We start from the raw sequence: 26,344 nt of genomic DNA, 5'->3' as shown, positions 1-26,344 counted from the left end.
TTCTTAGTTTGGCTGCCTCTGCACCGTAGCGGCCAAAATTGTGGAAACTTTTTGGGAAAAGTGTATTTTCTAAAACTAGCGAATAGCACCACTTCTTTTTTTTTTGAGTAGTACCGAAAAATGATATATCCATGGAAAGATAATTTAATCAAGAATGTAATGCAATCACTTTAATGAAGGATTTGCTATTAGAATAGCGGTTACAGTATAAAGAAGAAAAGTGAAACACGTAGAAAAAACGAGATATACAAAAATGATCCCCACGTCAGTTAATACTTAGTTGGGTAACCTTTAGCATGAATTACAGCCTTACAACCTTACAACGTCTTCCCATGGAGTGAACCAAGTTTTTGAAACCAAGATTGCTTCTATTAACTGGGTTTTATTGCTGGATTAACAAGTTTCTTTAGTCGGCTCCATAGATTTTCAACTGGGTTAAGATCTGGGCTATTCCCAGGTCATTCCAGCAGTGGAATAGGATTATCTTGAAACTTAAAAAAATAAAAAATAAAAGTGGTATCATAAGCCATCAAACTTCCAAAATACACTTTTCCCAAAAGGTTTCCACAATTTTGGCCACCACTGTGAATCCACGTGGTACTTTGTCCCGCTGGGGAATTTTGAGAAAAAATAAACATGGCAGCTGAAAGCAATATGGAAAGTACAAGGCAAAAATCTGTTTATTTCTATCAACTCTTCTTAGGTGCCCCGGATTTTTAGAATTAGCTCGTCCACTGGATCATTTCTTTAAAAGAAAAAAATTAAATTTAAGATCAGCCCCAATCGTTTCACCTGAAGAGGGTCTACGGGTAAGTCTGCGACTTACAGCAGTTCGCTTAGCGAACGCTCCAAGTTACAACGTCTCTTGACAAAAGCGACTTCACGATTGTTTTTCACGCTTTCGACCGCTGCAGCATCCCCATGGTCGTACGTATGATCAAAATTCAGAGGCTTGGCAACCGGTTCCTATTTACGACCGTGGCCATGTCCCGGGGTCACGGGATTGCCCTTTTGCGACCTTTCAACAAGCAAAGTCAATGGGGAAGCCGGGTTCCCTTAACAGCCTTGCTATTAACTTAACCACTTGCCCCGACTGTGGCAAGAAAGGTCATAAAATGGGGCGAAACTCACTGAACCAATGCCTCCCCTTAACAACAGAAACGTTGGATTCCTTTGTCGTCATAAGGCAAGGACTGCCTGTATTTCAAAGGTATTCGATTCGGCAGCACAGCCAAACAAGAGGGTGCCCCCCCGCCCCTCTATCTTGCAAGCATGTGATTAAAAGGGAAATCGTCCTGGAAATCTCATAAAAAGAAGAAATTAGGGAAAGGAAAGACCTATAAAACCTTGGCTCCCCTTAGCAGACAATTTGCCTGGAGGCAAAACTCAGTTGCATAAATAAGAGCAATTTAAGTGGAAGGTTAAAAACACACACACACAGCCACACAAATATTTGCATGCTATAAAAAAACATGAGCTAGAGGTAGGGGAATAAATATCCTGTAATTTTTGTTTGGCTGGCATGGCCAATGGTTAATTGTCCCACTGCGGCTCTAAACAATCAATTTGAGATGGCAAAAACAGGCGTAGATATGGAGCGGAGCTGACTGTTTGAATAAAAGGATGGGATTTCAAAATATCTGGCAACTAATGGATATCTGGAGTAGCATTACATCAACCCCCAATTTTCTCCTTAATTTCTGATCAGGTCCGACTTCATGCTCCAACACTGGCAGTTTTTAAGATGTTGGATAACCATTTGTCTGAAGTGGTGTAAGGTTTCCTGCCTAAGCAGGGGGTTGGACTAGAAGACCTCCAAGGTCCCTTCCAACTGTATTGTTCTGTTCTATTCCTATTCTATTCTAATCTATTCTGTTCTTTCTGGATTCTATTCTCTCCTGTCCTACTCTACTCTACTCTACTCTAGTCTATTCATGGGATTGAGGGGATACTCTATCCCATCAAAAGATTCAATACTCATCTTTACGTCTTGCAACAGTTCGGTTTCTGTTTCAGCAGGGGGTTGGACTAGATGACCTACAAGGTCCCTTCCAACTCTGTTAATCTGTATCTTCCATCATAAAGTCCACTTTTCCACCAGCCTCACACAAACTTCATTTCTCTCATTTTTTTCCTGGAAGTTGGAGATTTCTTCGATTTAGCAGGGCAGTATTAGCAAGCATTTTTTTAGCCTTCTCAAACGGTGTCTATGTGTGTGTGTAAAAATCCAGCTTTCCCAAATCTCAAAACGATCTAAAAACACACACTGAAATAGCCAAAGAAGCAATATTAAATTAAATAAGATTAAGGTGCATGTTTATCCATTTAAATACCCAACAGAGCTGGTAGCCGATTCCTTAAAATCTCTTTGGGGATGCTTGGCTGCAAACGGACTTCATCAGTTCCACAACAATCTCTTCCTGGTATTTTATCCTTCTTGACATTCAAGTCCGTGGAACTCCAGAAAATTATAATTTTTATTCATTCCACAAAAACACCCTGGAAAAGGGCCTCGACGCTTCTGCTCCGCTGTCAGAATTCGATCTCGAAACTGCAGCTATTTTTTTAAAAAAAAAAACCAAAAAATTCAATCTCTTTCCAAGCACGCTGGCCAGGCTGGTTTTTTGAAAAGCCTCTCTCGGTCAAAGCAACTTTTCGGTCGAAGCCCCAGCCGAGCCGTGTGCGAGTCACGACTTCGAATCCGAACGCCGACTCTATTCCATTTGAAGAGAGAGCGAGAGAGAGAGAGAAAGTTCTTAGAAAGTGAGCCAAACTCGCATCGAAAGTGGCTGTTTCTTTTGACACCTGGGGTCACATTTCCAGCTTAAAGGAAAAAAAAAAAAGTCAAATCTTAGAGTTTGGCAGAATTGAAAGAAACGGTCGGGAGATTACATCGATAGACAACGCGTAAAATTCAGCTCTTCTGCTTTACAAATTCAGGATCCGTAGAGCTTTTTTTTCCTGGTGCCATCCAAACGTATTGGATCTTTCGCTATTGAATCTGAAGGCCTCTGCTTCACCTGTTGAGCTACATAATAAGCCCCCGCTCTGTAGCTGTTGGCCAACTGACCTGGAGTGTCGAAACGTGACATCACAGCCTCTCCATTGTGACCCGGGCGTAAGTCAGCTTCCAGCAGTATGGCTTCAGAGCAGGAAGTAGTTTCTCCACCGACTCGCTGGGAACCAAGGATCTGCAAGAAGAAACTCCTTAGCTTCCCGCCCCGTTTGACTCTCCGAAGACCTCTGTGCTTCTCAGGTGCCCCTCTCTTAACTTATGCGGGAAAGAGGTTGCGGGCAAGCGGGGCTAGCGTGCAAAAATCGGACGAGGGAGTTAGGAGAAAACCTAGAGACGGAGGATTTGCGGGGAACTTAGGAGGAACTGTTAACGCTTGGAGGGATGCCAATCCCAAGATCGCCTGGGGAACAGGGGTGAAATCCAGCAGGTTCTGACGGGTTCTGGAGAACCGGTAGAGGAATTTTTGGGTAGTTCGGAGAAATACCGCCTCTGGCTGGTCCCAGAGTGGGGTGGGAATGGAGATTTTGCAGTATCCTTCCCCTGGAGTCGGGTGGGAATGGAGATTTTGCAGTGTCGTTCCCCTGCCACGCCCACCAAGCCACACCACACCCACCAAGCCACGCCCACAGAACCGGTAGTAAAAAAAATTGGATTTCACCACCGCTGGGTCATGGACAGTCAACAGGTGCCCTGTGCCAGGGAACAACCGGGGTAGGGATTGTGGGGGGCTAAAGAGCCCCTATCTCAGGACGGTTGTAAAGCCCTTCGGGAGGGCAGACTGGGAGATACCGAACCCCACTTCCCAAAGACTACTTAAAGTTGGCATGACGAATTCCGAAGGGGCCTTAACGTTTTCACTAATTTGGCTCCGACTGATGGAAGTTGCTTAGACGAGCAACACAACGTCTCCGATTCACCAAGTTTGGGCCCAGTTTTGCCAGGATCCAACCTTTAGACACCTTTGGTCTTCATTGACATCTTGCATTTTCTCATTTGGGGCTGCCAGTCACCCCGCCAGCATACCTGAGATCTAACTGTCCCCCCGACACCCGCCACCCCTTGTTTCAGTGCCTGTCCTTCGTGCCTTTTCCAAAGGACCACTCCTCCATACGGAGAAGACAGACCACGCGCGGTTGATTATAGAATCCAGTTCCAGATTCCCTCCGTTGTAGGTGCTGCTCTCAAGCGGGTTCCTCTCGGCTGCAACTGGGAGGGAAAACCCAGGTTAAAATCTGGTCCCTCGTTAACTGATCGAGGCTGGTCTGGCTTTTAGGATGGATGAGCGAAAGACCGCTGGATGGCAATGAAAGAGCAGCTGCCCTACGCTTAGGCTTCCATTGGTTCCCATACTACAACAAAGCAGAGGAGGCCCACCGGGTGACGAAGCTGCCCAAAAGACGCCCGGGACAGATTCATCCAAAGGTTCAAAGCAGCACAACCCATCAACAAGGAGGTGAGACTGATTATTATTATTAGTATTATTTTTCAGCAAAGCAGACGAAGGCATGGAGCCTAAAAGAGTGGCATTGATTGTAAACTAACCTAGTTAATGTGAGCTGATAACACGAGCGTGTTTTTGGGGTAGATTCAGAAAAGGGAACCGGGTAAACTGAAGTGAAATCCACGGATCGAAAGAGAGGACAAATAGTCACACACTGAGCTTGTTGATCAGAAAGGTCGGCGGTTCGAATCCCTAGTACGGGTCTCCTGCCTGAGCGGGGGGTTGGACTAGATGACCTCCAAGGTCCCTTCCAACTCTGTTTCTATTACTGTTAAACCAGGGGTCCCCAATACCGGGCCGTGGCCCATTCGGATTGTAGAAAGTTAGCACCCGCCCCTCTCCTAGAAGAATGAAATGTTTTGAGAAAGATTTTTTTTTAAAAAAAGCAGAATATTATATTTCCCCGGATGATAAAAGAAGAAACAAGTTTTAAAGATAGAGAGCAACTTCTTGCCCCCAGCAGGCATTTGGTGCCCGTTGAGAAAGACTTGGGCCAGTCTATCCATGGGACAAAAAGACCTCCAGCTCCAGGGTGATGGGATTAAGACATGACCCTCCAGGACCTAATAGGATTAACCCATCTAGCAGCAGAGCTCACCATGCGGCACAATCAGCCGGGGACATTGCATCACCCAGCAAACTTCAACCAAAGCTGGGACTCAGACAACCTACAGAGTTAGCTATGTTCCCTATAACAGCCAATAGAATACATGTTCATGCACAGGAAACAGGAAGCTCAAGTGCAAAGCCCAAGAGAAGGTGTAAATAGCTTCCACTCTCAACTCCACGTGATCAGCTGCCCAGAGCCAACTATGTGCTTCTGCTTCACCATTAAACCATCTTTCCAATCAAACCTCCATGTTTCCAGTGTCTTTCTCCCTGGCTTGGAACTGAACCCTGATGGATATTATTCCCAACAGGACCCAGGCTGCAGAAGTGGTAGGCAAGCAGGCATGCAGCTCCATTTACACAAGCAGCTGGCACACCTTCAGTTTTTCAGGGGCCCCTGCTCCTTGCAAAGGGTTGGACTCTGGGCTGCTGGGGGTTCGCAAGGGGTTCGGGAGAACCTTTAGCTAAGATTCTGTGCAGTTTGGAGAACCCCCAAATCCCACGCCTGGCTGGCCCCACCCACCCATCCCCTCCCATCCCAGGAGTCCCCACGCAGCCCCGTTTTGGATGCAGGTAAGTGCAGGGCGCACGGGGAAGTTTGGGGAGACTGAAAAATGGGCCTACCAGGAGTTCGGGAAGGATAGAAACAGGCCTCCAGAGGGCCTCCGGAGCCTGGGGAGGCCATTTTTGCCTTTCCGGAGGCTCAAGGAAAGCCTCCAGAGCCTGGGGAGGACAAAAACATCCCCCCGTGGTGCAGGAGGCTGACTAGGACACTCCCACCATGGCCACGCCCACCCAGCAACCAGGCAGAGAACCCTTTGCTAAAATTTTTCAAGCCCACCCTTGGTTGGACTAAAGGACCTCTCGGTCCCTCCCAGTTCTAGGATTCTCGGATTGGTTTTCTCCTTTCTGACCGACCGCACGAGAAACCAGGGAAGCCCCCTGGCCGGACCCTAATCTTCTTCTCTTTGGCAGACCCCAAGACTGTAGAAAACCCCAGGAAGCAGAAATACAGAAGTCTTTTTCCAAGCCAGGCCCTGAAGCAGTGGAAGACCTACAAGCAAAGCGGTAGGAATTCGGTGCATCCCTCCACCCACCCCTACTCCTTCCACCCACCTACCCTCCTCTGATAGAGAAGGAGACTTCAAAATCTCTCCAGTCTGGCATTAAATGCAGCTTTGGGGAGGAAAAGAGCCCCCCCCCCTGTCGAATTTCAAGGAGGGATGAGCAGTGCTTTAGTGGGCTGCTGGCCCCACTTAATGTTTGGGGAAAGGGTGGGCTGCATTGATGTAAGGGTATGTGAAAATCAGAGGTGGGTTTCAGCAAGTTCTGACCAGTTCTGGAGAGCCGGTAGCGGAAATTTTGAGTAGTTCGGAGAATCGGTTGTAAAAATTCTGACTGGCCCTGCCTCCATCTATTCTCTGCCTCCTGAATCCCAGCTGATCGGGTGGAAATGGAGATTTTGCAGTAACCTTCCCCTGGAGTAGGGTGGGAATGGAGATTTTATGGTCTCCTTCCCCTGCCACACCCACCAAGCCACACCCGCAGAACCGGTAGTAAAAAAAATTGAAACCCACCACTGGTGAGAATTGGGAAGCTGGGGGAAGAGATGCTACCTAGGGAATTGGTCAGATAAGAGAGAGCGTAGCCCTCAGCTGCATGGTGGGTGGAGCAAAAGCAGTTGTGTCCTCCATTGTATACCTGTCGGCTGTACCTCACCCCCAATTACATCTTTGATCCCTTATGGATCCATAATCCCTTGCGTCTCCCACACTTGCAATATCACATCTAGTTTTGGTCACCACTATATTAAAAAGAGAGGGAGGGAGGGAAGGAAGGAAGGAAGGAAAAAAGGGAGAGAGAGAGGGAAGAGAAAAGAAACAAAGGTAAGTAGTTATAGGGAATAAGGAAAGAGAGAGGGAAGAAGGAACAAAGGAAGAAAGATTACACTGTACATGGAAATTATTCAAAACGTTTAATATTAATCTCTGCAAATAGAAGTTGGGAGAACTATTCCCCAATCATTGCAATATCACATTTAGTTTTGGTCACCACTATATTAAGAGAGAGGGAGGGAAGGAAGTAAAAGGAAGGAAGCCGAAAGGAAGGAAGAGAGATAGAAAAGAAAGAAAGAAAGTGAAAGGAAAGGAAAGAAAGAAAGATGAATTGGGGACTGGAGACTAGAACATAGGAAGGACAGTTGCAGGAACTGGGCCTGGCTAGTCTAGTGAAGAGAAGGACCAGGGGAGACATGATAGCATCTTCCAATATTTGAAGGGCTTCCCCAGAGAGGAGGGGGGTCAACCTGTTTTCCAAAGCAGGCCAGATAAGGAATAATGGATGGAAACTGACCAAGGAGAGATTCAACCTGGAAATAAGGAGGAATTTTCTGACAGGGAGAACAATCAACTGATGGAACAGCTTGCCTTCAGAAGTTGTGGGAGCTTCATCATTTGAGACTTTCAAGAAAAGATTGGACTACCATTTGCCAGGAATGGTGTAGGGTCTCCCGCTTGAGCGGAGCGGGGGGAGGGTTTGGACTAGATGACCTATAAGGTCCCTTCCAACTCTGTTAATCTGTCATCTGTCTCCTCTTGAACCTGCCTCCCCTTCCTGTGGCCTAGCTGGACCCAAGAGCGTTTACGCCTCTTCCTCCTCCTCATTCCAGGGGTTCCCAGAGTCGCCAGAGGGAAGTTCACATATGAATTCAGATCAAAGAAGCCCAGAACCATCCTGAATGCGGCGCTCCGAATGAGTCACCTGGCAGAGAGAAGAAATGAAGAAGGCCCAGGATCGGGGCCGTTCTTTTACATCGGCGGAGCAAATGGGGTTGATATGTAAGGAGAAAGCCCTGCGTACCCCCCACCCCCAACCCTTGAGGGAGGAATGCTGTATCAGGGAGAGGGGATGCACTAAATCAGTGGTCACCAATGGGTGGTCAGTGGACCACTGGTGGTCCACGAGAAAATGTTGGTGATCCGCAGAAAAATTATTTTCATTTTTTATATTGGACTAAATCAGGGGTCCTTGTGTAATGAACGTTTGTGTTGCTGCAGAGAGTCTCCTCCTTCGGGGTCTTTTTGTGTGGGGAGGGGGACAGAAATTCCAACTTGGGGTCTGCTTCAGCCTCCTGGTGTGGGGCTTTGGGCGAAGACTGGAGGGAAGTGTCGCTGATGGCGAAGAGCTGGAGTGCCTCGTTCCAGTGGGATTGCATCATGGCCTGGAACTGGCTGACCATCTCAGCCCGCTGAGCCTCCAGGCGCTGGTACCTGGCCTTGCACTCCCGCAAGGTCTTCCCTCTGCTTGGAAAGCCTATGCTCCTAGTCCTCAGTGAGGTGCTCCTGCTGAGCCTCCTTTTCAGATCCAATTTGAACTGAGCTGTTTTGCCAACTCTTTCTCCTGGTGGCTGCTTAGCTCCAACCACTGCTTCCTGTTGGGGCCCTAAGGCGGGCAGGCGAGGAGTGGCTGGCAGGGGAGGGGCGAGTAGAGGCTGGTGAGGCTTCCCTCGACAGGAGTGACATTGAGTTGGCCACACCCACCCAGTCACATGACCACCGAGCTACGCCCACCGAGCCAGTCATTCAGCAGATCATATTAGTGGTCCGCGGGATTTAAAATTATGAATGTAGTGGTCCCTGAAGTCTGAAAGGTTGATGACCCCTGCAGTAGATGGCCTTTGCAGAGCCCTCTCAGCTCTAGGACTCTAGGAAGCGAAAGAGTTTTGGAGTGACTGGCTATTACAGGTAGTCCTTGACTTACAGCTGATTTGTTTAGTGACGGAAATTGCAACGGCACTGAAAAAAGTGACCAGTCACCTGTTTTCACACTTATTATCGTTGCAGCGACATCCTCCTGTGCTGCAGCGCAATCTGTTTTTTTTTATTATTATTATAAATTTTTATTGATTTTTTTTTAGTTCCCCCTCCTACACACGTACATAATTTACGAACAGAGTATTGACCATATCGTATCTTATACAATTCAGTATATTCAAATATATTTTACTTCGTTACAGATTTTGCCAAAATATTCTTTTTTCATAGTTTTTATTCATTTCCTAATATTTCCTTGCTCATTTTAATAAGCCGCATCTTCTTTCGCCCTGCTGCAGCGCAATCTGAATTTTAGATCACGGGATCTAAATTTGGGGGCGCTTGGCAGCTGGCGATGTATTTATGACGGCTGCAGCGTCCTGGGGTTATGTGATTTTCCCCCTTTTGTCACCTTCCCAACCGGCTTAGGACAAGCAAAGGTGATGGGAGAAGCCAGATTAGTTTAAGGACCGCAGGTTCCACTTAACAACCACAGCGATTCGCTTAACGATGGTGGCAAAAAAAAAAAAAAAAGGTTGCGAAATGGGAATTAATAACTGCCTTGCTTAGCTGTGGAAATTTGGGGGGGGGGTTTGTTCCGTTGTGGTTGTAAGTCTGAGGACTGCCTGTATTTCTAGAGGGTTATCTTTTCGCCTTGCCTCCTGGTTTCTCTCACACAGCTTGACTAATTACTGCAAAAGTAAAGGGTGGCAACGGATTTATGACAACCGGAGGGAAGACTACGTCTTGAAATGGTGCGAGACCAAGTTTCGGGACACCTATTGCAACTTCCGAGAAGGTATGGGCCAGGTTTCCGGTCAAGAGAAGCTGGAAGAAACAATGGCAGATTCAGGAATTTTTGGAGGTCCAGGAGCAGAGTACGGATAGAAAGAAAAAATAATAATATTTGTAGCTTAGAGTTGAACTTTGTGGTCCTTGGTGATCTCTGACCTTGGTTGTTTTGTTGAAGACATTTCATTACCAAACTAGGTAACATCATCAGGGCTAGAAGGGGGTGGTGGGGGGAGGAGGAGGATGTTGTGCCTCGTCCTCCCTCCTCTCCTCAGCTGGGCCCCTCCCTCCTCCTCCCGGGCCTGCTATCAGATTCAGAGTCTGATTATGAAGAGGAACAGCCTGGCATGCCTCCAGCCCCCAGCCCTGGCACCATGCCCAGACAGAATGTCAGGAATGAATAAACAAACCTCACTCTTACAGTGTGTGAGCAGGGAGCCAGCCACGTGCTAGAATTGCCGGCAGCAGATCCAGAGGAAGAGAATTCACAGTGGACGGATCCCCGCTTCCGGAGATCTGAGAGGCGACGTCAGCAGAAGGAAGGGAGGGGCAGGCCTGGATAAGTGCTGAGTCATGGAGCCACACCCCACAGCCTATATAAAGGATCAGCTTGAGTCAAGCAACTTTGAGTCAAGCAAAGTCTCCTTTAGTTTGCTGAAGTCACAACTTGGATTCCTGCCTGCCCTGAGAAATCTGAAAGGAATTTGGCAAAGCTGCAGAGGCTTCGTGGCCACGCTTGATACGGACTTCCTAGACCCGGTCGTCAGAAGGGGAGTGGGGCACGACAGAGGAGGAGGAGGATTGTGTGGTCCTTGATGATCTCTGAACTAGCTTGTTTTGTTGCAGACATTTAATTACCCAACTAGGTAACATCATCAGGGCTAGAAGGGAGTGGGATTTGTGGAGAGGAGGAGGAGGAGGAGGACTGTGAGATCCTTGGTGCTCTCTGAGTTTGGTTGCTTTCTTGCAGATGTTTCATGACCCAACTACTGTAACTAGCTTGTTTCCTTGTGTGTCCAATCACACTTGGCCAATAAAATTCTATTCTATTCTATTCTATTCTAACACCATCAGTATTAGAAGGGAGTGGGATTTTCAGGGAGGAGGATTGTGGGGTCCTTGATTATTTTCTTGCAGATATTTCCTCACCAAACTAGATAACGTCATCCCCTCCTAGAAGGGAGTGGGGTTTGAGAAGTGGAGGAAGAGGTGGAGGAGGCCTGTGCAGTCCTCTGAGCTCAGTGGTTGTCTCGCAGGTGTTTTATTACCCAACTAGGTAACCTCTTCAGTTCAGAATACATCAGTCCGTCGTAACTTGGAATGGTCATTAAGCAACTGATTGTTAAGCCAGGGCTATAATGTCTTCTTCATCTCCTCTGCTGCCTGAGCTCTTCTTTTTTTTTTTTTTCTTCCCCTGGCCATTCAGGAGAGCAGCTTCTCTACCAGATCCCAAACAACAAGATCCTGACGACAAAGATCGGCCTGTTGATGAACCTCCGGGAATATGACCGGGTGATGAAGAAGATCGGCCAGGCAGCCAAGTAAGCCCTTCACTCTCTTAACCTTTTGGGTATCGCTCTCTTGAAAAGTTTCACAGCTGATTTTGTCCTGGGAAGCCCACTGACCGCCATATCATTCATCCCAGAGTTCGTGGAGGTCAAGGGGGGGGGTTAGGTTTTCCAAAATGGACATTAAAAATCACCAAGGACCTCAGGTGCTGACAATGGAGGAGATGGCATCGTGTTCGGCTGGAAAAAAAAAAACTTTAGTATCAGACGCGAACAACCAGATCCACATGGGTGGAGTTCAAACTCTACGCTTTATTGTTCTGTGTCCATATTACAGGAATCTTCCCAGACTGGCAGATTCGCCTGCGAAAGATTAGATAAGGCTCAAAGGCCTAGAGGCAGTGATGGGATTCAGCCAGTTCGCACCACTTCGGGAGAACCGGTTGTTAACTTTCTGAGCAGTTTGGCAAACTGGTTGTTGGAAGAAATCATTAGGACAGAGAACCGGTTGTTAAATCATTTGAATCCCACCACCGCCTAGAGGGGATGGCGAAGGAGTCCAGGCTAATTCCCTATTTGATCCCTCCACCCAACAGGGACATTTGCTCACCAAAATTGAAAACCCTCCTGGTTGAAAAAGCAATTTTGCATTCTTTTGGAGCCACCAAGAACACCGCCATCCGTGAAGCCAAACAGAAAAGTTGGAAAAACTTTTTAAAGTTCTGTGCATGTCTCTCTAACGTCTGGTAGCTGGTGATGTATTGGCGTGGCTGTTATTGACAGTGACATAAAATAACGTAAACGATTTCAACTCAATAATCCACACGACGAGAATAAACAAGATTCCTAACGAAGGGTGAAACGTATTGAAATTATGTCCAATTATGTCCCAAACATTATATTGAAATTATGTCCGCCGGCAACGGATGGGAAATAATCAAGGAGAGAAACAACCTAGAATTAAGGAGAAATTTCCTGACAGTGAGAACAATGAACAACTTGCCTTCAAGAAGTTGTAGGTGCTTCGTCACTGGAGGCTTTTAAAAAGAGATTGGACAGCCATTTGTCTGGAATGCTATAGAGTCTGCTGCTTGAGCAGGGGGTGGACTAGAGGACCTCCAAGATCCCCGCCAACTCTGCTATTCTGTTTTTATATATATATAGATATATATCAACAGTGTTGTTCAAAAGGCAAACAACGGCCTCCTTCCCTTTCTAAACTGTGAATCAGCCATTTTTGGGCTACCTGAGCTGAGATTATATGCAGCTCTCAGCAGAAAACACAAAGCTGTCTCTCGCAAGCCGAAATTCGATTGAGAAAGAATGCTAGTCCATATGAAGGACATGATAGCAGTCTTCCAATATCTCAAGGGCTGCCCCAAAGAAGAGGGAGTCAAGCTATTCTCCAAAGCCCATGAGAGCAGGACAAGAAGCAGCGGGTGGAAACTCATCAAGGAGAGAAGCAACCTAGACCTAAGGAGAAATTTCCTGACACTTGGAACAATTAATCAGTGGAATAGCTTTACCTCCAGAAGTTGTAGGTTCTCCCTCACTAGAGGTTTTTAAGAAGAGATTGGATAACCATTTGTCTGAAAAGGTATAGGGTTTCCTGGCTAAGCAGGGGATTGGACTAGAAGACCTCCAAGGTCCCTTCCAACTGTTTATTCTATTCTATTCTATTCTATTCTATTCCAATCCATTCCATTCCATTCCTGTATTCTATTCTATTCTATTCTATTCTATTCTATTCTATTCTATTCTATTCTATTCTATTCTATTCCAATCCATTTCACTCTTCTCTTCTCTTCTCTTCTCTTCTCTTCTCTTCTCTTCTCTTCTCTTCTCTTCTCTTCTCTTCTCTTTTCTCTCCTCTCCTCTCCTCTCCTCTCCTCTCCTCTCCTCTCCTCTCCTCTTTCCTTCCCTTCCCTTCCCTTCCCTTCCCTTCCCTTTCCTTCCATTCTATTTCTATTTCTATTTCTATAAATTCTTTAAAACACATCTGTGTGTGAGCTTATTATTATTCAAAATTTTCCCCCCGCTCTCCCTTTTCTCGCAGATTGTTAAAAATGGAAGATTTTTTCCCGGAGACTTTTCGTCTGGACACCAAAGACGAGAGAGAAATCTTCTTTGAAATATATAAAGGTGAACACCAAAGCAATGATTCTGTCTCCCTTTTCAAGATCATTAATATATTTCAAACGGCGGGTTCTAACAAGAAAAGACAGGAGCAGATTGGGATTATTGGGATTCGAATGTGGCCCAGAGGGAGGGGCCAAGTCAAGCAAGTGACATCATCCACCTTGTGATGTCATTTGCTTGATGACGTCATGATTCCTGCGGTGTCGCAGGCGTTCGTCACGGGTGGAAAGGTACAGCTGGCCCTGCTTTGCTCCCCATTTACAAGAAGGTGAACTAACAGGCGGAAAGAATATACAGGTAGTCTTCGACTTACAACGGTTCGCTTAGTGACCGTCCAAAGTTACAACTGCATTGAAAAAAAGAGCCTTTTCTCACTTAACGACCGTTGCAGCATCCCCACGGTCACGTGATCAAAATTCGGATGCTTGGCCGCTGGTTTGCATTTAGGACGGTTTCGCATCCCAGAGTCGCGTGGTCCACTTTGGCGTGACTCTCTCACAAATAAAATTGACGGGGAAAGGCAGATGCACTTAACAAACATGTTGTCATTAACTTAAGAAGTGCGGCGAGTTGCTTAAACAACCGTGGCCAGAAAGGTCGTAAAATGGGGCAAACCTCACTGAACCACTTTCCTAGCTTAGCGACAGAAATTTGGGGCTCTATTAGTGGTCGTAAGCTGAGGATCACCTGTCTTTTGGATCGGTTTCTGCTGCAGAATGTGAAACATTGAGCCGGTCATTAGATCTTTTGGGGTTGTAAGTGGCACGAAAAACAACGTCGTGCTTTGAAGTCATCAACATCGGAAAAATCAAGACCCTGGCCTCCTTTGATCCACGCCAGCACTTCAGTGGTGTGGTTGCATCTGCCATCTTGACTTTTTTGACCATCCCTGGAAGGCCTCTATACAAAGCTGGGTCTTCCCCTGTCGAATTTAATGTCCGAAGAGCAACCTCGTTGCTCTCCGTCTAGGCTGGGCGGCTGCCCCTTTCCCCAGGGGGAATCCTGCAAGGTTCGTGGTGCTCTATAAACCAGGGACTAGCAACTCAAGCAGCTTTCTCCTTTTCTCCCCAGAGCCTCACATTTGGATCTGCAAACCCACCAGCTCCAACCAAGGCCGAGGCATCTTCCTCCTGAAAAGCCAAGCCGAGGTCCGAAGCTTGCAAGCCAAATTCCAAAGCATGGAGGACGAGTCGACGTATAAGAAGGTCCCTTACAAACTGCCCCAGGCACGAATCGTCCAAAGGTAGAGAATTCGCCACGCAGCCGCCCAGCTATCTAGCTCCCGGCTGGTGAGCGATATCGGAGCGCTTCTCGGACTTGAGCTTAAGCCCAGAGTCGGGGGGGGTGGTTCAGGCAGAGACACGACAGGGCACTCTCCCTGGGCATCCTCGCCCATCGGTGAGGAAAGATGTCACCGAATGGAGCCTGTGGGATGACCCTATGTTTAGTTCACTTTATTGTCATTGCACCCCGTACAATGAAATTAAATGCCATCTTCAGTGTACATCATACACAAGAAAACTATAAAAACAGAACAAAAACACACATCCTTCACATTCTATATACAACTGAATTGAAAACCTCTGATATTGCATTAATATTGCATTAAGTTACTGCTCTGGGATAGAAGCTGTTTTTCAGCCTCTTTGTCCTTGTCTTTATTGTCCTGTACCGGCTGCCGGATGGTAATAGTTAAAAAAAAAAAGAGGTGTGTGTGTGTCAAGGATGAGATGGATCTTTAAGAATGTTTTGAACTTTCTTAAGACAGCAGAAGCTACAAAGCTCTTCCAAAGAGGGGAGAGGGCAACCAATGATCCTCCGGGCAATGTCGTTGACCCTCTGGAGCGCCGTCCCATCTGCCAATGTGCAATCAGCACACCGTACACAGGTGCAGCAAGTTAAAATACTCTCTGTGGTGCAGGGATAGAAGGCCACCAGCGGTTTTACATTCAGTTGTTGTTTCCAGAGAAGTCACAGGTAGTATAATCTCTGCTGGGCCCTTTTTGACCAGTGCTGCAATGTGAGCGCCCCAGGTCAGGTCTTCTTTTATGCCCGAAACTTAAAACTGGCCACTTGCTCCACTCGGACTCCATTGATAAGCAAGGGCTGGATGTCTGATCTATTCCTTCTATAGTCCACTATAAGCTCCATGGTCTTATTGGTGTTAAGGACCAAGTTACTGTCGGACCAAGTTACTGTCTCCACACCACGAAAGGAACCGATCCACCTCATCATCAATTCAAGGTGTTGGTTACCACCTTTAAAGCGCTCCATGGCATAGGACCGGGCTACTTATGGGACCGCCTGCTGCCACCGATAGCCTCCCATCGACCTGTGCGCTCCCACAGAGAGGGTCTCCTCAGGGTGCCATCAGCCAAACAATGTCGGCTGGCGACCCCCAGGGGGAGAGCCTTCTCTGTGGCAGCGCACCTGCCCTCTGGAATGAGCTACCTCTAGGGTTATGCTTACTCCCCGACCTCTGGACCTTCCGACGCGAGCTCAAGACCTTTTTGTTTTACCTTGCAGGTCTGGCCTAATGTAATATGATTTTTAATTGGGGTTTTATTATTGTTTTATTACTAATTTTAATGGGGTTAGCCAAATTGAATCAGATTTTTAAAATTGTTTTTAATTTTATTGATAAAATTGTTTTTATGTTGGCTGTAAACCGCCCTGAGTCCTTCGGGAGAAGGGCGGTATAGAAATCAAATAAATCTAATCTAATCTAATCTAATCACAATCGGCAGGTTCGGGCCGGGTTGCACAAACTGGTAGTTAAATTACTGGGTGGCCCCTCCCCTCCCCACCCCTTCTAGGAGTCCCCACTGGCCCCATTTTGACTCCCAGGTAAGTGCAGGGAGGCCTCCCAGGCCCAAAGGGGGAGACGTGCCCCCCGCAACCCGTTTTCATTCCCAGGAGGCTTCAGGGAGGCCGCCTAGGCCCAAAACGGGGCACAAGGGGAGACGTCCCCCCCACGGCCTGTTTTTGCTCCCGGAGTGGTGGGTGGTGCAGGAGTTCAAGTACTGTCTGTCACATCCTCTGGCCACGCCCACCATGGCCACGCCCACCCAGCTGGTCATTAAGGTAGAAAACTGATCGTTAATTATTTGAATCCCACCACTGTTGTATCATCTGCAAATTTAAGAATAGCATTACTGGCACGAGTGGGAAAGGCGGGGAGAGAAAAACGGGAGATTATGAAAGATAAATTTCCATCTGGGAAGTTGAAGGAGGGTTTCAAAGAGACCGACGGGCCGCATTGTGCGAATTGAATGCGGCCGGAACAGCTGCCTCGAACCCTTTTGGATTCAGGAGCTATTTTGGATTCCAGAGAAAGCCTTTTTTTTCTTATGGTTATTTATAGCCTTCGGAAAGGATATTCAGGGTTGTGTTGGAGAGAGGGATGACAAAAAAAAAAAAAAAGACCACAAATCCTTTGGCGTCGCTGGTGTGGAAAAATACAAATTACAACCTGTGGAGAAGCCGCACAGAGACCCTGAACCCAACCGTTGGGGCATCCGGCACCAAGAACAGTCCCATGGGGGTTGTAGTCCTGCACGATCCAGAGAGTTAAGTGCCCAGGTGACTTAGAAGCACCTGTTTTGTTTTCGGCCAGCTCACCTGCCTCTCCTTCGCCTCAGGTACATCGACCGTCCGCTGCTGCTGGAGGGGAAAAAATTTGACGTCCGCTCTTACCTGCTGATCGCCTGCACGGTGCCGTACATGGTCTTTTTCGGCCATGGTTACGTCCGCCTCACCTGCCTCAACTACGACCCCAAATCCAATGATCTCACTTCTCATCTGACCAACCAGGTAGGAATTGCCTTGGACCCAACTAGAGAATCTCACCACTTTAGAACAGAACAGAACAGAACGTACAATACAGCGGAACAGAATGGAACAGAATAGAATAGAATAGAAAATGGGATAGACAGAATAGAATAAGAATAAGATTTCCAGCTCTGTTATTGTTGTTGTTATTATTATTATTATTAGAATAAGAATAGAATAGGACAGGACAGGACAGGACAGGACAACAGAATGCAAGACAGGACAGGATAGGTTTGGGGGGGAAATCAAAGGTTGTAAAATCGAGTGTGACTCCCTTAAAAACCTCCTTGCAATGGAAATTTGTTTGCAGTCGTAAGACGAGGACCATCTATGCTGACATTCCCCCCTCTCCCCATTATTCATGATTATTCTTCTTGAATAAAAAAAAAGTGCCGAAAAAAGAGACATTGCTGGCAAACGGAGCCATCTGGAGCAGGCCTGGTTTCCTTTGGCTCTGCCCACTAGGCATTGTCTATGGGCACCTGATGCAGTGGGCAAGCTCTTCCCTTTGTGTTGCCCGATTCAGACAGCTTGTTTGGCTTTGCGTTAAAGACAGCCATTGGCATCAGATGCTCTGCAGAGACTCCTGGCCAAAAAAAGATATCAACATTATCCGGGGGTTTATTTTGTCCTTTTTTTGATTTCCAAGAGACCAAGTTATCTCCTGGAATCCAGCAGGGTTTGAAATCTTGCCGAAGCAGGCTGGCAAACTCCGTATTCCCCTCCTTCCCCCCTCCGCCCCCATCCCTTTTCTCATCCCTGCAGTTGGATCCTGCTTCTCTTTTCTTAGGCCAATGCTTTGCCCAGGGAAGTGGAAATGGATTTGGAAAGCAAAATGCTGGGTGGTGGTTGTTTTTTTTAGCTTCCGGTTTTTGTCCTCTGCAGAATTTAGCAAAGCCGTCTAAGCAAGAGTGGGGAAAAAAAATAAATTTTGCCTTATTTAACTCAAATAGTTAATAAGATTTAATGCAGCTAGTTGAAGAACTTTCTCTCCCTCCCTCTATCTATCTATCTATCTATCTATCTATCTATCTATCTATCTATCTATCTATCTATCTATCTATCAATCAATCATCTATCTCTTCACCTCTTCCCCGTCTCTCAATCTCTCTCTCTCTCTTTTGTAAAAGCTGAGATTTTAAATCATCTTCATTTAACTCAAATTAAATAGTTAATAAGTTTAAATTCAGCTAGTTGAAGAACTCTCTCCCCCTCTCTCTTTCTATCTATCGTCTATCTAATTCTAATCAATAATGTATCAGTCTTCTATCTTCTATCTACTTATCTATATCTGTCTGTCTGTCTGTTTATCTATCTATCTATCATCTATCTATCTCTCTTCTCCCCTCTCCCTTTACCCACCCATCCATCCATCCATCCATCCATCCATCCATCCATCCATCCATCCATCCATCCATCCATCTATCTATCTATCTATCTATCTATCTATCTATCTGTTTGTTTTCCCCTCTCTCATCTCTCTCTTTTTTGCAAGAGCAGAGATTTTAAATCATTTTCATTTAACTCAAGTTAAATAGTTAATAAGATTAAATGCAGCTACTTGAAGAACTCTCTCTCCATCTCTCTCTCTCTCTCTCTCCTTCTCTCTCTCTCTCTCTCTCTCTTCCTCCCTCTCTCAATCGCTCTCTCTTTTTTGCAAGAACTGACATTTTAAATCACCTTTCCCCAGCTTATCATTCCTTGGTTTCTAGCCTGACTGTTAGCCAAACTCTCCCCAGGAAGTCTGAAAAAAACAACAACACCCCACAGCATTTGAAATTCATGTCATTTTTATCAGATGTCCAGGCAGAGACCCAAAGTCAATACAACCCGGTTTCTTGCTGTGTTGTGGCTCCTCCGCCTGGAATCAAGGAACGGAAGCAAAATAAAGAGAAAGGGAAAATAATGTTCTTTAAGCCAGCAAGTGAAGCGATGCTCAGGCCATATGTATGAATGGATAGCAGAAAATGGGGAAAACACGGAATCTATTTAGGCCTGAGTCTTGATCTCAGCAGCCCACCTAAGGTCACCTATCCAAGCCACGTTTTCATACTGCCCATGTCTTGAGAATGCTTTTTTTTTTTAATTTTTTCCCTCGCTCAACTCTCAGTACGTGCAAAAGAAGAGTCCTATTTACACCCACGTCAAGGAGGAGACTGTATGGCTGATGGAGCGCTTCAACAACTACGTCAACGAAAAGTTCAGACAAGCCAAAGGACTCCCTAGAGACTGGGTCTTCAACGGCTTTACCGTAAGTTTTTCGTTCATTAAATCCATCCTTACTTTTTTCCCCCCTGGGCTGCTTGCTAAGAAGGTCAGTAGCGAGAGAGGCCATGTCCTTTGGCTAAAAGACAAGGCACACAAGGAAAGGTGGCTGGGGAGGGAAGAGGAAAAAGGCAGGTGCATCAATTTTTCCCTAGAATGCCTAATGGGATGAGATTAGCTTAATTTAGGTAGGTAGAATTAGGAGGGAAATCAGACTAAATAGAAGATCTAGAAATGATTATTTTCTGAGCGTGTCAACAGAGGATTGCCGCAGGCAGAACTTGTCTGGCCTAAGAATCCGAGAATCTCATACTTGAAAAGTAGACCACCAGAAAAGGCCAGATCTGTAAACTAGAGTGGGGAGGGCATGGAGATTTTACAGTATCCTTCCCCTGGAGTAGGGAGGGAATGGAGATTTTACAGTATCCTTCCCCTGCCACGCCCACAAAACCAAGCCACGCCCACAAAGCCAGACCCACAGAACCGGTAGTAAAAAAATTTGAAACCCACCCACTGTCTTGGATATTATATTTTCTTCAAAAAGGCGGGGAGGGGCCCCTCTATTTTTTGGGAGAACCGACCACCCTTTCTAATATTTGTCTCCTGTGCTTTGCAGAAAAGAATGAAAGAAATCATGCTACAGTGTTTTCTCTCTGTCAAATCCAAGCTGGAATGCAAACTGGGCTTCTTTGATCTCATCGGCTGCGACTTCCTGATTGATGAAGATTTTAAGGTACCCATCTGCGACCTGGGGAAGGGAAGAGCCCCCCTCTCTTCTCTCTCCCCCCCCCCTGCCCGCCATCCCTGACAATTTCTCTACACCTTCAAATATATAAAACTGAATTGTATTAGCTAGATTTTATCTCCCTTGTGGTTAATTAATCGCTTTGCAAGCTCTCGGGAGAGTCAGTCTATCTCTTTTACAGTCCTTCTTTTTTTTTCTCCCTCTATTAGCAATCATAGATCTCCTTGTTATTCTGGATTAATTGCCACCGATGATAAAGCGCCGTTTAATTTTAGCCGAGTTGCAAACTCATTACGCTTCGTGGGTAAGGGTGCCCGCTTGCATTGCATCCACCCACCCACCCCTGGCTGTGGCTTTTGTGTGTGGTGCAAATCCAGGAAAATATGTCTATCCTGTGACCAGCTTAAGTTAGTCCTTATGTGGACATTTGGGGGGGACGATGGATGGGGTTTCCCAAAGACGCCACCTGTTTCCCATCATCTCACTCTTTTTTTTTTCCTCCCACTTACCTCTTGCTAGTCAAAGGAACAAACTTTGCAGAAACCGGAGTGGAATTCCAGCGTCACCCAGTGGCAAAAACACAAAATATCTTCAGGGGAGATTTAAAGCTGGGAAGATTCAAACCGGGCTGTCAAAATAAAAATTGCTTTATTTTTAAGAAACCGGGGGGAAAAATTGAATTTGATAGAAATGGAGAGGATTTAGTAGTCTCTGAGATTCAGCATAGCTCCAGTACAGCTTTGTTATTTGATGCTGGAATCAAACATGAATTTGTGGCTCAGGGTGTCTTGCGAAGCCAGCCAGAATATATGGCTCAGCAATAGGGGTTTTGCAAATGTAGATTGACAATTGTGAAACAGTCCCCATGTTGGAGGCTGTAGGGAGGTAAAGGCAGGGGTGAAATCCAGCAGGTTCTGACAGGTTCTAGAGAACCGGCAGTGGAAATTTTGAGTAGTTTGGCAAACCGGCAAATACCACCTCTGGCTGGCTCCAGGGTTTTTTTTGTTTTTTTTTTTGTTTGTTTACATTTATACCCCGCCCTTCTCCGAAGACTCAGGGCGGCTTACAGTGTATAAGGCAATAGTCTCATTCTATTTGTATATTTTTACAAAGTCAACTTATTGCCCCCCCAACAATCTGGGTCCTCATTTTACCTACCTTATAAAGGATGGAAGGCTGAGTCAACCTTGGGCCGGGCTTGAACCTGCAGTAATTGCAGGCTTTGTGTTCTTAATAACAGGCCTTACCAGCCTGAGCTATCCGGCCCCTAGATAGTGCTATCCGGCACTCCAGGGTGGAGTGGGAATGGACATTTTGCAGTATCCTTCCCCCAGGAGTGGGGAGGGAATGGGGATTTTGCAGTATCCTTCCCCTGCCACGCCCACCAAGCCACACCCACAGAACCGGTAGTAAAAAAAATTTGAATTTCCAAAAGTAGAGACTCCCCCTCTCCCCCAAATGGAAACAAATTGGACAAGGAAAAGAAAAAGTATATAATCATGACTCTGGTTCAAAAATACGTTGGTGATGGTGGTGGTGTTTTTTTAACTCAGCCTGGTTTTTTATTTTATTTTTCCTTTTAGAATTATTTCTCTGAGTATGTGCGATATTTAACCTGGACTTGAGAAATAATTTTGGGGGACCCAAAAGGACAAAACCAAAGAAAACACTTTAATTTTAGGCTTCAGAAGGTTTTAGGAGGGGTGTTTGGGAAGTTTCAATATAACCGGTGTTACCCAAAGGTGCTTTTTTTCAAGAGGCAATTGGACATTTTTGGTATTTTCTACGAAGACGTTTCGCTTCTCATCCGAGAAGCTTCCTCAGCTCTGTCCGGATGGTCAGAGTTTCCCCACCATCCGGTCAGAGCTGAAGAAGCTTCTCGGAAGAGAAGCGAATCGTCTTCATAGAAAATACCAGAAAGTCCAGTTGACCTGGAGGACTGAGACTCTCCATAGACATAACCAGTTGTTTCGTTCACAGGTGTGGCTCTTGGAAATGAACGCCAACCCTGCATTGCACACCAACTGCACGGCATTGAGGACCGTGATTCCCGCGGTGGTGAATGAGACGCTGGGTAAGTTGTGAGAGTCCGGGGGGGGGGGGGGGTGGTGAGAAAGGGCTCTTGGGACACCTTTGCATTTGGCAAGCAAAATGGTTTTTTTGTCTCCGTTCGGAAGAAATGTGTACGCGTGAAAAACCCTAAATGCAGGTAGTCTTTGACTTACCATCACAACTGAACCCAAAATTTCCTTTGTGAAGCGGGACAGCCGTCAACTGAGTTTTGCCCCATTTTACGACCTCTTCCTGCCACCGTTGTTAAGTGAATCACTGCGGTTCTTAAGCCCGTAACCTGGTTGTTTAAGGGAATCCGGCTTCCCCGTCGATTTTGCCCTTCAGAAGGTCGCAAAAGGAGGATCACGTGATACCCCCCCCCTTGCAACCCAGTTGCCAAGCGCCCACATTCGGATCACGTGACCCTGAGGATGCTGCAACGGTCGTAAGTGTGAGAAAGGTCCCAGGTCCTGTCTTTCATTGCCGTTGTAACTTCAAACGGTCCCTAAATGAATTGTTGTAAGTCGAGGACTATCTGCAGCTGGTCTCTCTATCTTGACGTTACGCAGACACATTTAAGCATATCTTTCAGCAAATAAGTTAAGTCTCAATGTGGGGAGGGAATTCTGGGAGTTGAAGTCCCCATATCTTAAAAGTTGCCAAACATTAGATTAGAGTCTTTGCAAGCAACTTTAGACCATTGCCGACTCTCTTTGCTCCAGTCTTCTGGCCTCTAGGCCACCTCCGTTGAGTTTTCTACAGAAAACTCAGCGCACTCCCTCCCTAGAGATTTCCCACCCACCCCCCATCCCTGGCAAGACTGAGCCCCATGTCAACTGTCCAGTTAGCGAACCCCAAACAAGGAAACGCTCTCAAGAGAATTGAATCCCCAAAAGTAAAACTTTTATTGGATACACCATGTTGGTACTGAAGAATTGAAACCACCTCTGGTTTCCCGCACAAATGCTTGCCCTCTTAAACAATCCTTTCTCCTTCTCCCCACCAGTGGTCGATCAAATCTGCATCCAGTTTTGGTCACCACGATGTAAAAAAGTTGTTGAGACTCTAGAAAGAGTGCAGAGAAGAGCAACCAAGAGGATTAGGGGACTAGAGGCTAAAACATATGAAGAACGGTTGCAGGAACTGGGTATGTCTAGTTTAATGAAAAGAAGGCCTAGGGGAGACATGATAGCAGTGTTCCAATATCTCAGGGGCTGCCCCAAAGAAGAGGGAGTCAAGCTATTCTCCAAAGCCCCTGAAGGCAGGACAAGAAGCAACGGATGGAAACTAATCAAGGAGAGAAGCAACTTAGAACTAAGGAGAAATTTCCTGACAGTGAGAACAATTAACCAGTGGAACAACTTGCCTCCAGAAGTTGTGAATGCTCCAACACTGGAAGTTTTTAAGAAGAGATTAGACAACCATTTGTCTGAAGTGGTGTTGGGTTTCCTGCCTAAGCAGGGGGTTGGACTAGAACACCTCCAAGGTCCCTTCCAACTCTGTTATTCTATTCTAAATTGGCCAATTATGAGAGGGTCTTTTGTTATGAGAACGGTCCATCTCTTTCCCCAAGCAGGATCTCGGCATACCTTTTCCCTCCCCCCCCCCAAAGTGAAAGAAGCAAAGCAAAGGTCACACAATCATGACAGACACCGCTCTTGATTTCCTTCCTTGCCGCTTTCAGATCTGACCGTCGAGATCTTCACCAAGGCCCAGAAGACTCAGAGCATCCTCCCTCTGGAGTCCCTCTGCCATTTCACCCTCCTCTACAACGGGACGGCATCCAACAACGGGCTCCCACAGGCAGCCAAGAGCAAAACATCTCTCTGTTCCTTAAAGATCCCCCGGATAAGTCTGGAGAAGGCCACCAGCAGCAGCAACCCCGGGCTGCCCAACCTTCCACCGGACAAACAGCCGCCTCCCAAAATCCCTGAGAAGATGCCAAAGGCGGACAGCAGAGGAGACAGCAGGGGAGAGTCCTCTGGCGCTCTTGAAGGTCTGGCGGCGGCCCCCAACAAAGGAGTCCGGCGAAACCCACTCCCCATGCCTCAGATCCAGATCTCCATCGTCCCCAGCCTGACCTGCTGTCCTTCCGTCAAAGCCATCCTTCGGGGACATCAAGTCTGCACCAGCGGCAACCAGTACATCATCAAACCTGTTCCGGCCACCCAAGACAAGGCCGAGGGCCCCGAGGATCAAGCCAAGGTCCTGAACCTGCCCCGTGGGAACTCCAAAGATAAGTCCTACACAACATGGTTCCAGCAAACCTTTGGGACCAAGGTGCCACTGGCCAGCGAACACGGTGGCGCAGAGAATGCCTTGACCAGCTCGCAGATGCTCTCCCTCCATCTTCAATCCAACTTGCCACCCAACGGCCTGCTTCTTCCGGAATTCCCCAAGTCCTTCTCCTCATTTGTGGTCAAGAGGCCGCCGGCGGCCGAGAGCAAGCCCAGGGCCGTAGCCGTCAGCCACAGTTGCCGGGAATCGCTCCCAGAGGAGAAAAAGATCTCCCACCGGGGCTCTTAAAATGCTGGACACTGGTGTATTTCCAAAGTCCTCGTTCTCTTTTTCTTATAAAGAACAAAACCAGGGAAGAAAAAGAAGACCAGAGAAACACCCTCCTTTCTGATGTGTTCCAGCATCTTTCTTGGCACGGGGGTGGGTGGGCACGGCGTCTGTGTTTTATCTCTCTGGGTCTCTTAAATATTTCTCAGAAAAACCACAGGGCGAAATACTGTATTTGCTAAAAAGCCAATAGCTATTTTTTTTAAAATCTTTTGAGCCTCAGAGAGCTTTCTGGGTTCTGCATTTCCCCCCCCCCCTTTAGCATTATTTCCTCCCCCCCCCCCCCCCGCGCAAAAGACTTATGACCACACAAATGGGCTGGACTACAATTTCCATCCTCGCAAGGGTAGTGCAAAATAATGGGTGGTGTAAGGCCCTGCCTCTTCTCTTTTCCCAGGAAAGTAAAGACACTTGAAATGTAGCAGTTCAAAAGGAACCTTTTATTGAGAAGAAGTGATAGCAGGACAAAGGCAAAGCAGACTCTAAATTCCCTCCCAAACTATACAGTTAGAAATAGGACTTTAGAACTCCTCCCTCCAGTCCGATGCGGATTCAGCCATTCTACAGGTGTGATGATGTTATTGTAATGGCCGTCCTGAGAAGGAGATAAGGAGCCCTTCCCAGGGTCTTCCAGCAAACTGAAACAATCCACATGCCCCTCCCTCCTTATTACATTCCAAAAAAAGTGAGAATACGCCAGGGGGCTTAGGTGCCAGGATAAAGGTTATAAAATACAACTTGTCCTCATGCTCGCCCCTCCCTCCATTTGAATGACAATATCACATTAGGGATCTGACAGATGGTTTCAAAGATTTGATTGGACTAGATGATCTCTCTGGAGCCCCTTCCAACTCTCCAGTTCTGGATTTGAGACGTTCCAAAGGTACCAGATTGAGGTCTTTGGGTAAATGATGATGATGCGTTACGAGGAAATCATGTCACACACTGAGACCATTATGGATGAATAATATACAGCCCATAATAATAATAATAATAATAATAATAATATATTACATCCTAAACTGGGGTCAAAATGCCCAAAATCCAGTTTTTTTCAGTAGGCCTTTTGCCTACCTATGGGAGCATATTGATTTAAAGCATTGGGAAGGGTGGATGGAGGAACCCAACCTATGTCCAACTCTGCAGGGCGGGCTGTAGCCTTTTGAAAGCTGGCCTGGAGACCTTTTTGGTGGCGGTGGAGCTGAGAATGAGGCAGAAAAACGGAAGCCACCTTGTCAGTGGCACAGAAAGAAAACAGCCAAGAATTAGAAGATGACGTTTGTCCTGTTGATGGGTCATCCCACATGCCGGTCTTCATTAAATGGGTCGAAAGACCAGCTTGTGGGATGACCCATCAACAAATTTGGAAACGGAATAATTTGCCTCTACAAATCACCCTGTTTCTATCTTCACCACTCCAAAGGAGAGCAGAACAAGACTTTACGAATCAAGGTCTGTCTGGTTTTGTAAATGAGGCACACACACACATACACACACACATCAAACCTC

The 26,344-nt window shown here is 46.6% G+C and overlaps 1 protein-coding gene across 1 annotated transcript; it reads left to right on the top strand.

The window, feature by feature from the left end:
- On the top strand, positions 1-25,013 carry TTLL10 (tubulin tyrosine ligase like 10). Its single transcript, XM_058161063.1, has 13 exons — positions 1-3,256; positions 4,290-4,469; positions 6,102-6,194; positions 7,795-7,963; positions 9,619-9,737; positions 11,157-11,271; positions 13,295-13,380; positions 14,449-14,620; positions 17,019-17,190; positions 19,319-19,459; positions 20,090-20,206; positions 22,199-22,292; positions 23,955-25,013. The coding sequence occupies exons 1-13, from the start codon at positions 3,139-3,141 to the stop codon at positions 24,794-24,796; spliced, it is 2,418 nt and encodes an 805-aa protein (XP_058017046.1). The 5' UTR covers positions 1-3,138; the 3' UTR covers positions 24,797-25,013.
- Positions 25,014-26,344: the final 1,331 nt, after the last annotated feature.

Source organism: Ahaetulla prasina, chromosome 18, assembly GCF_028640845.1.
Source record: "Ahaetulla prasina isolate Xishuangbanna chromosome 18, ASM2864084v1, whole genome shotgun sequence".
Taxonomy (NCBI): domain Eukaryota; kingdom Metazoa; phylum Chordata; class Lepidosauria; order Squamata; family Colubridae; genus Ahaetulla; species Ahaetulla prasina.
The sequence above is the reverse complement of the archived record's forward strand: the minus strand, read 5'-3'. Positions and strand labels throughout refer to the sequence as shown.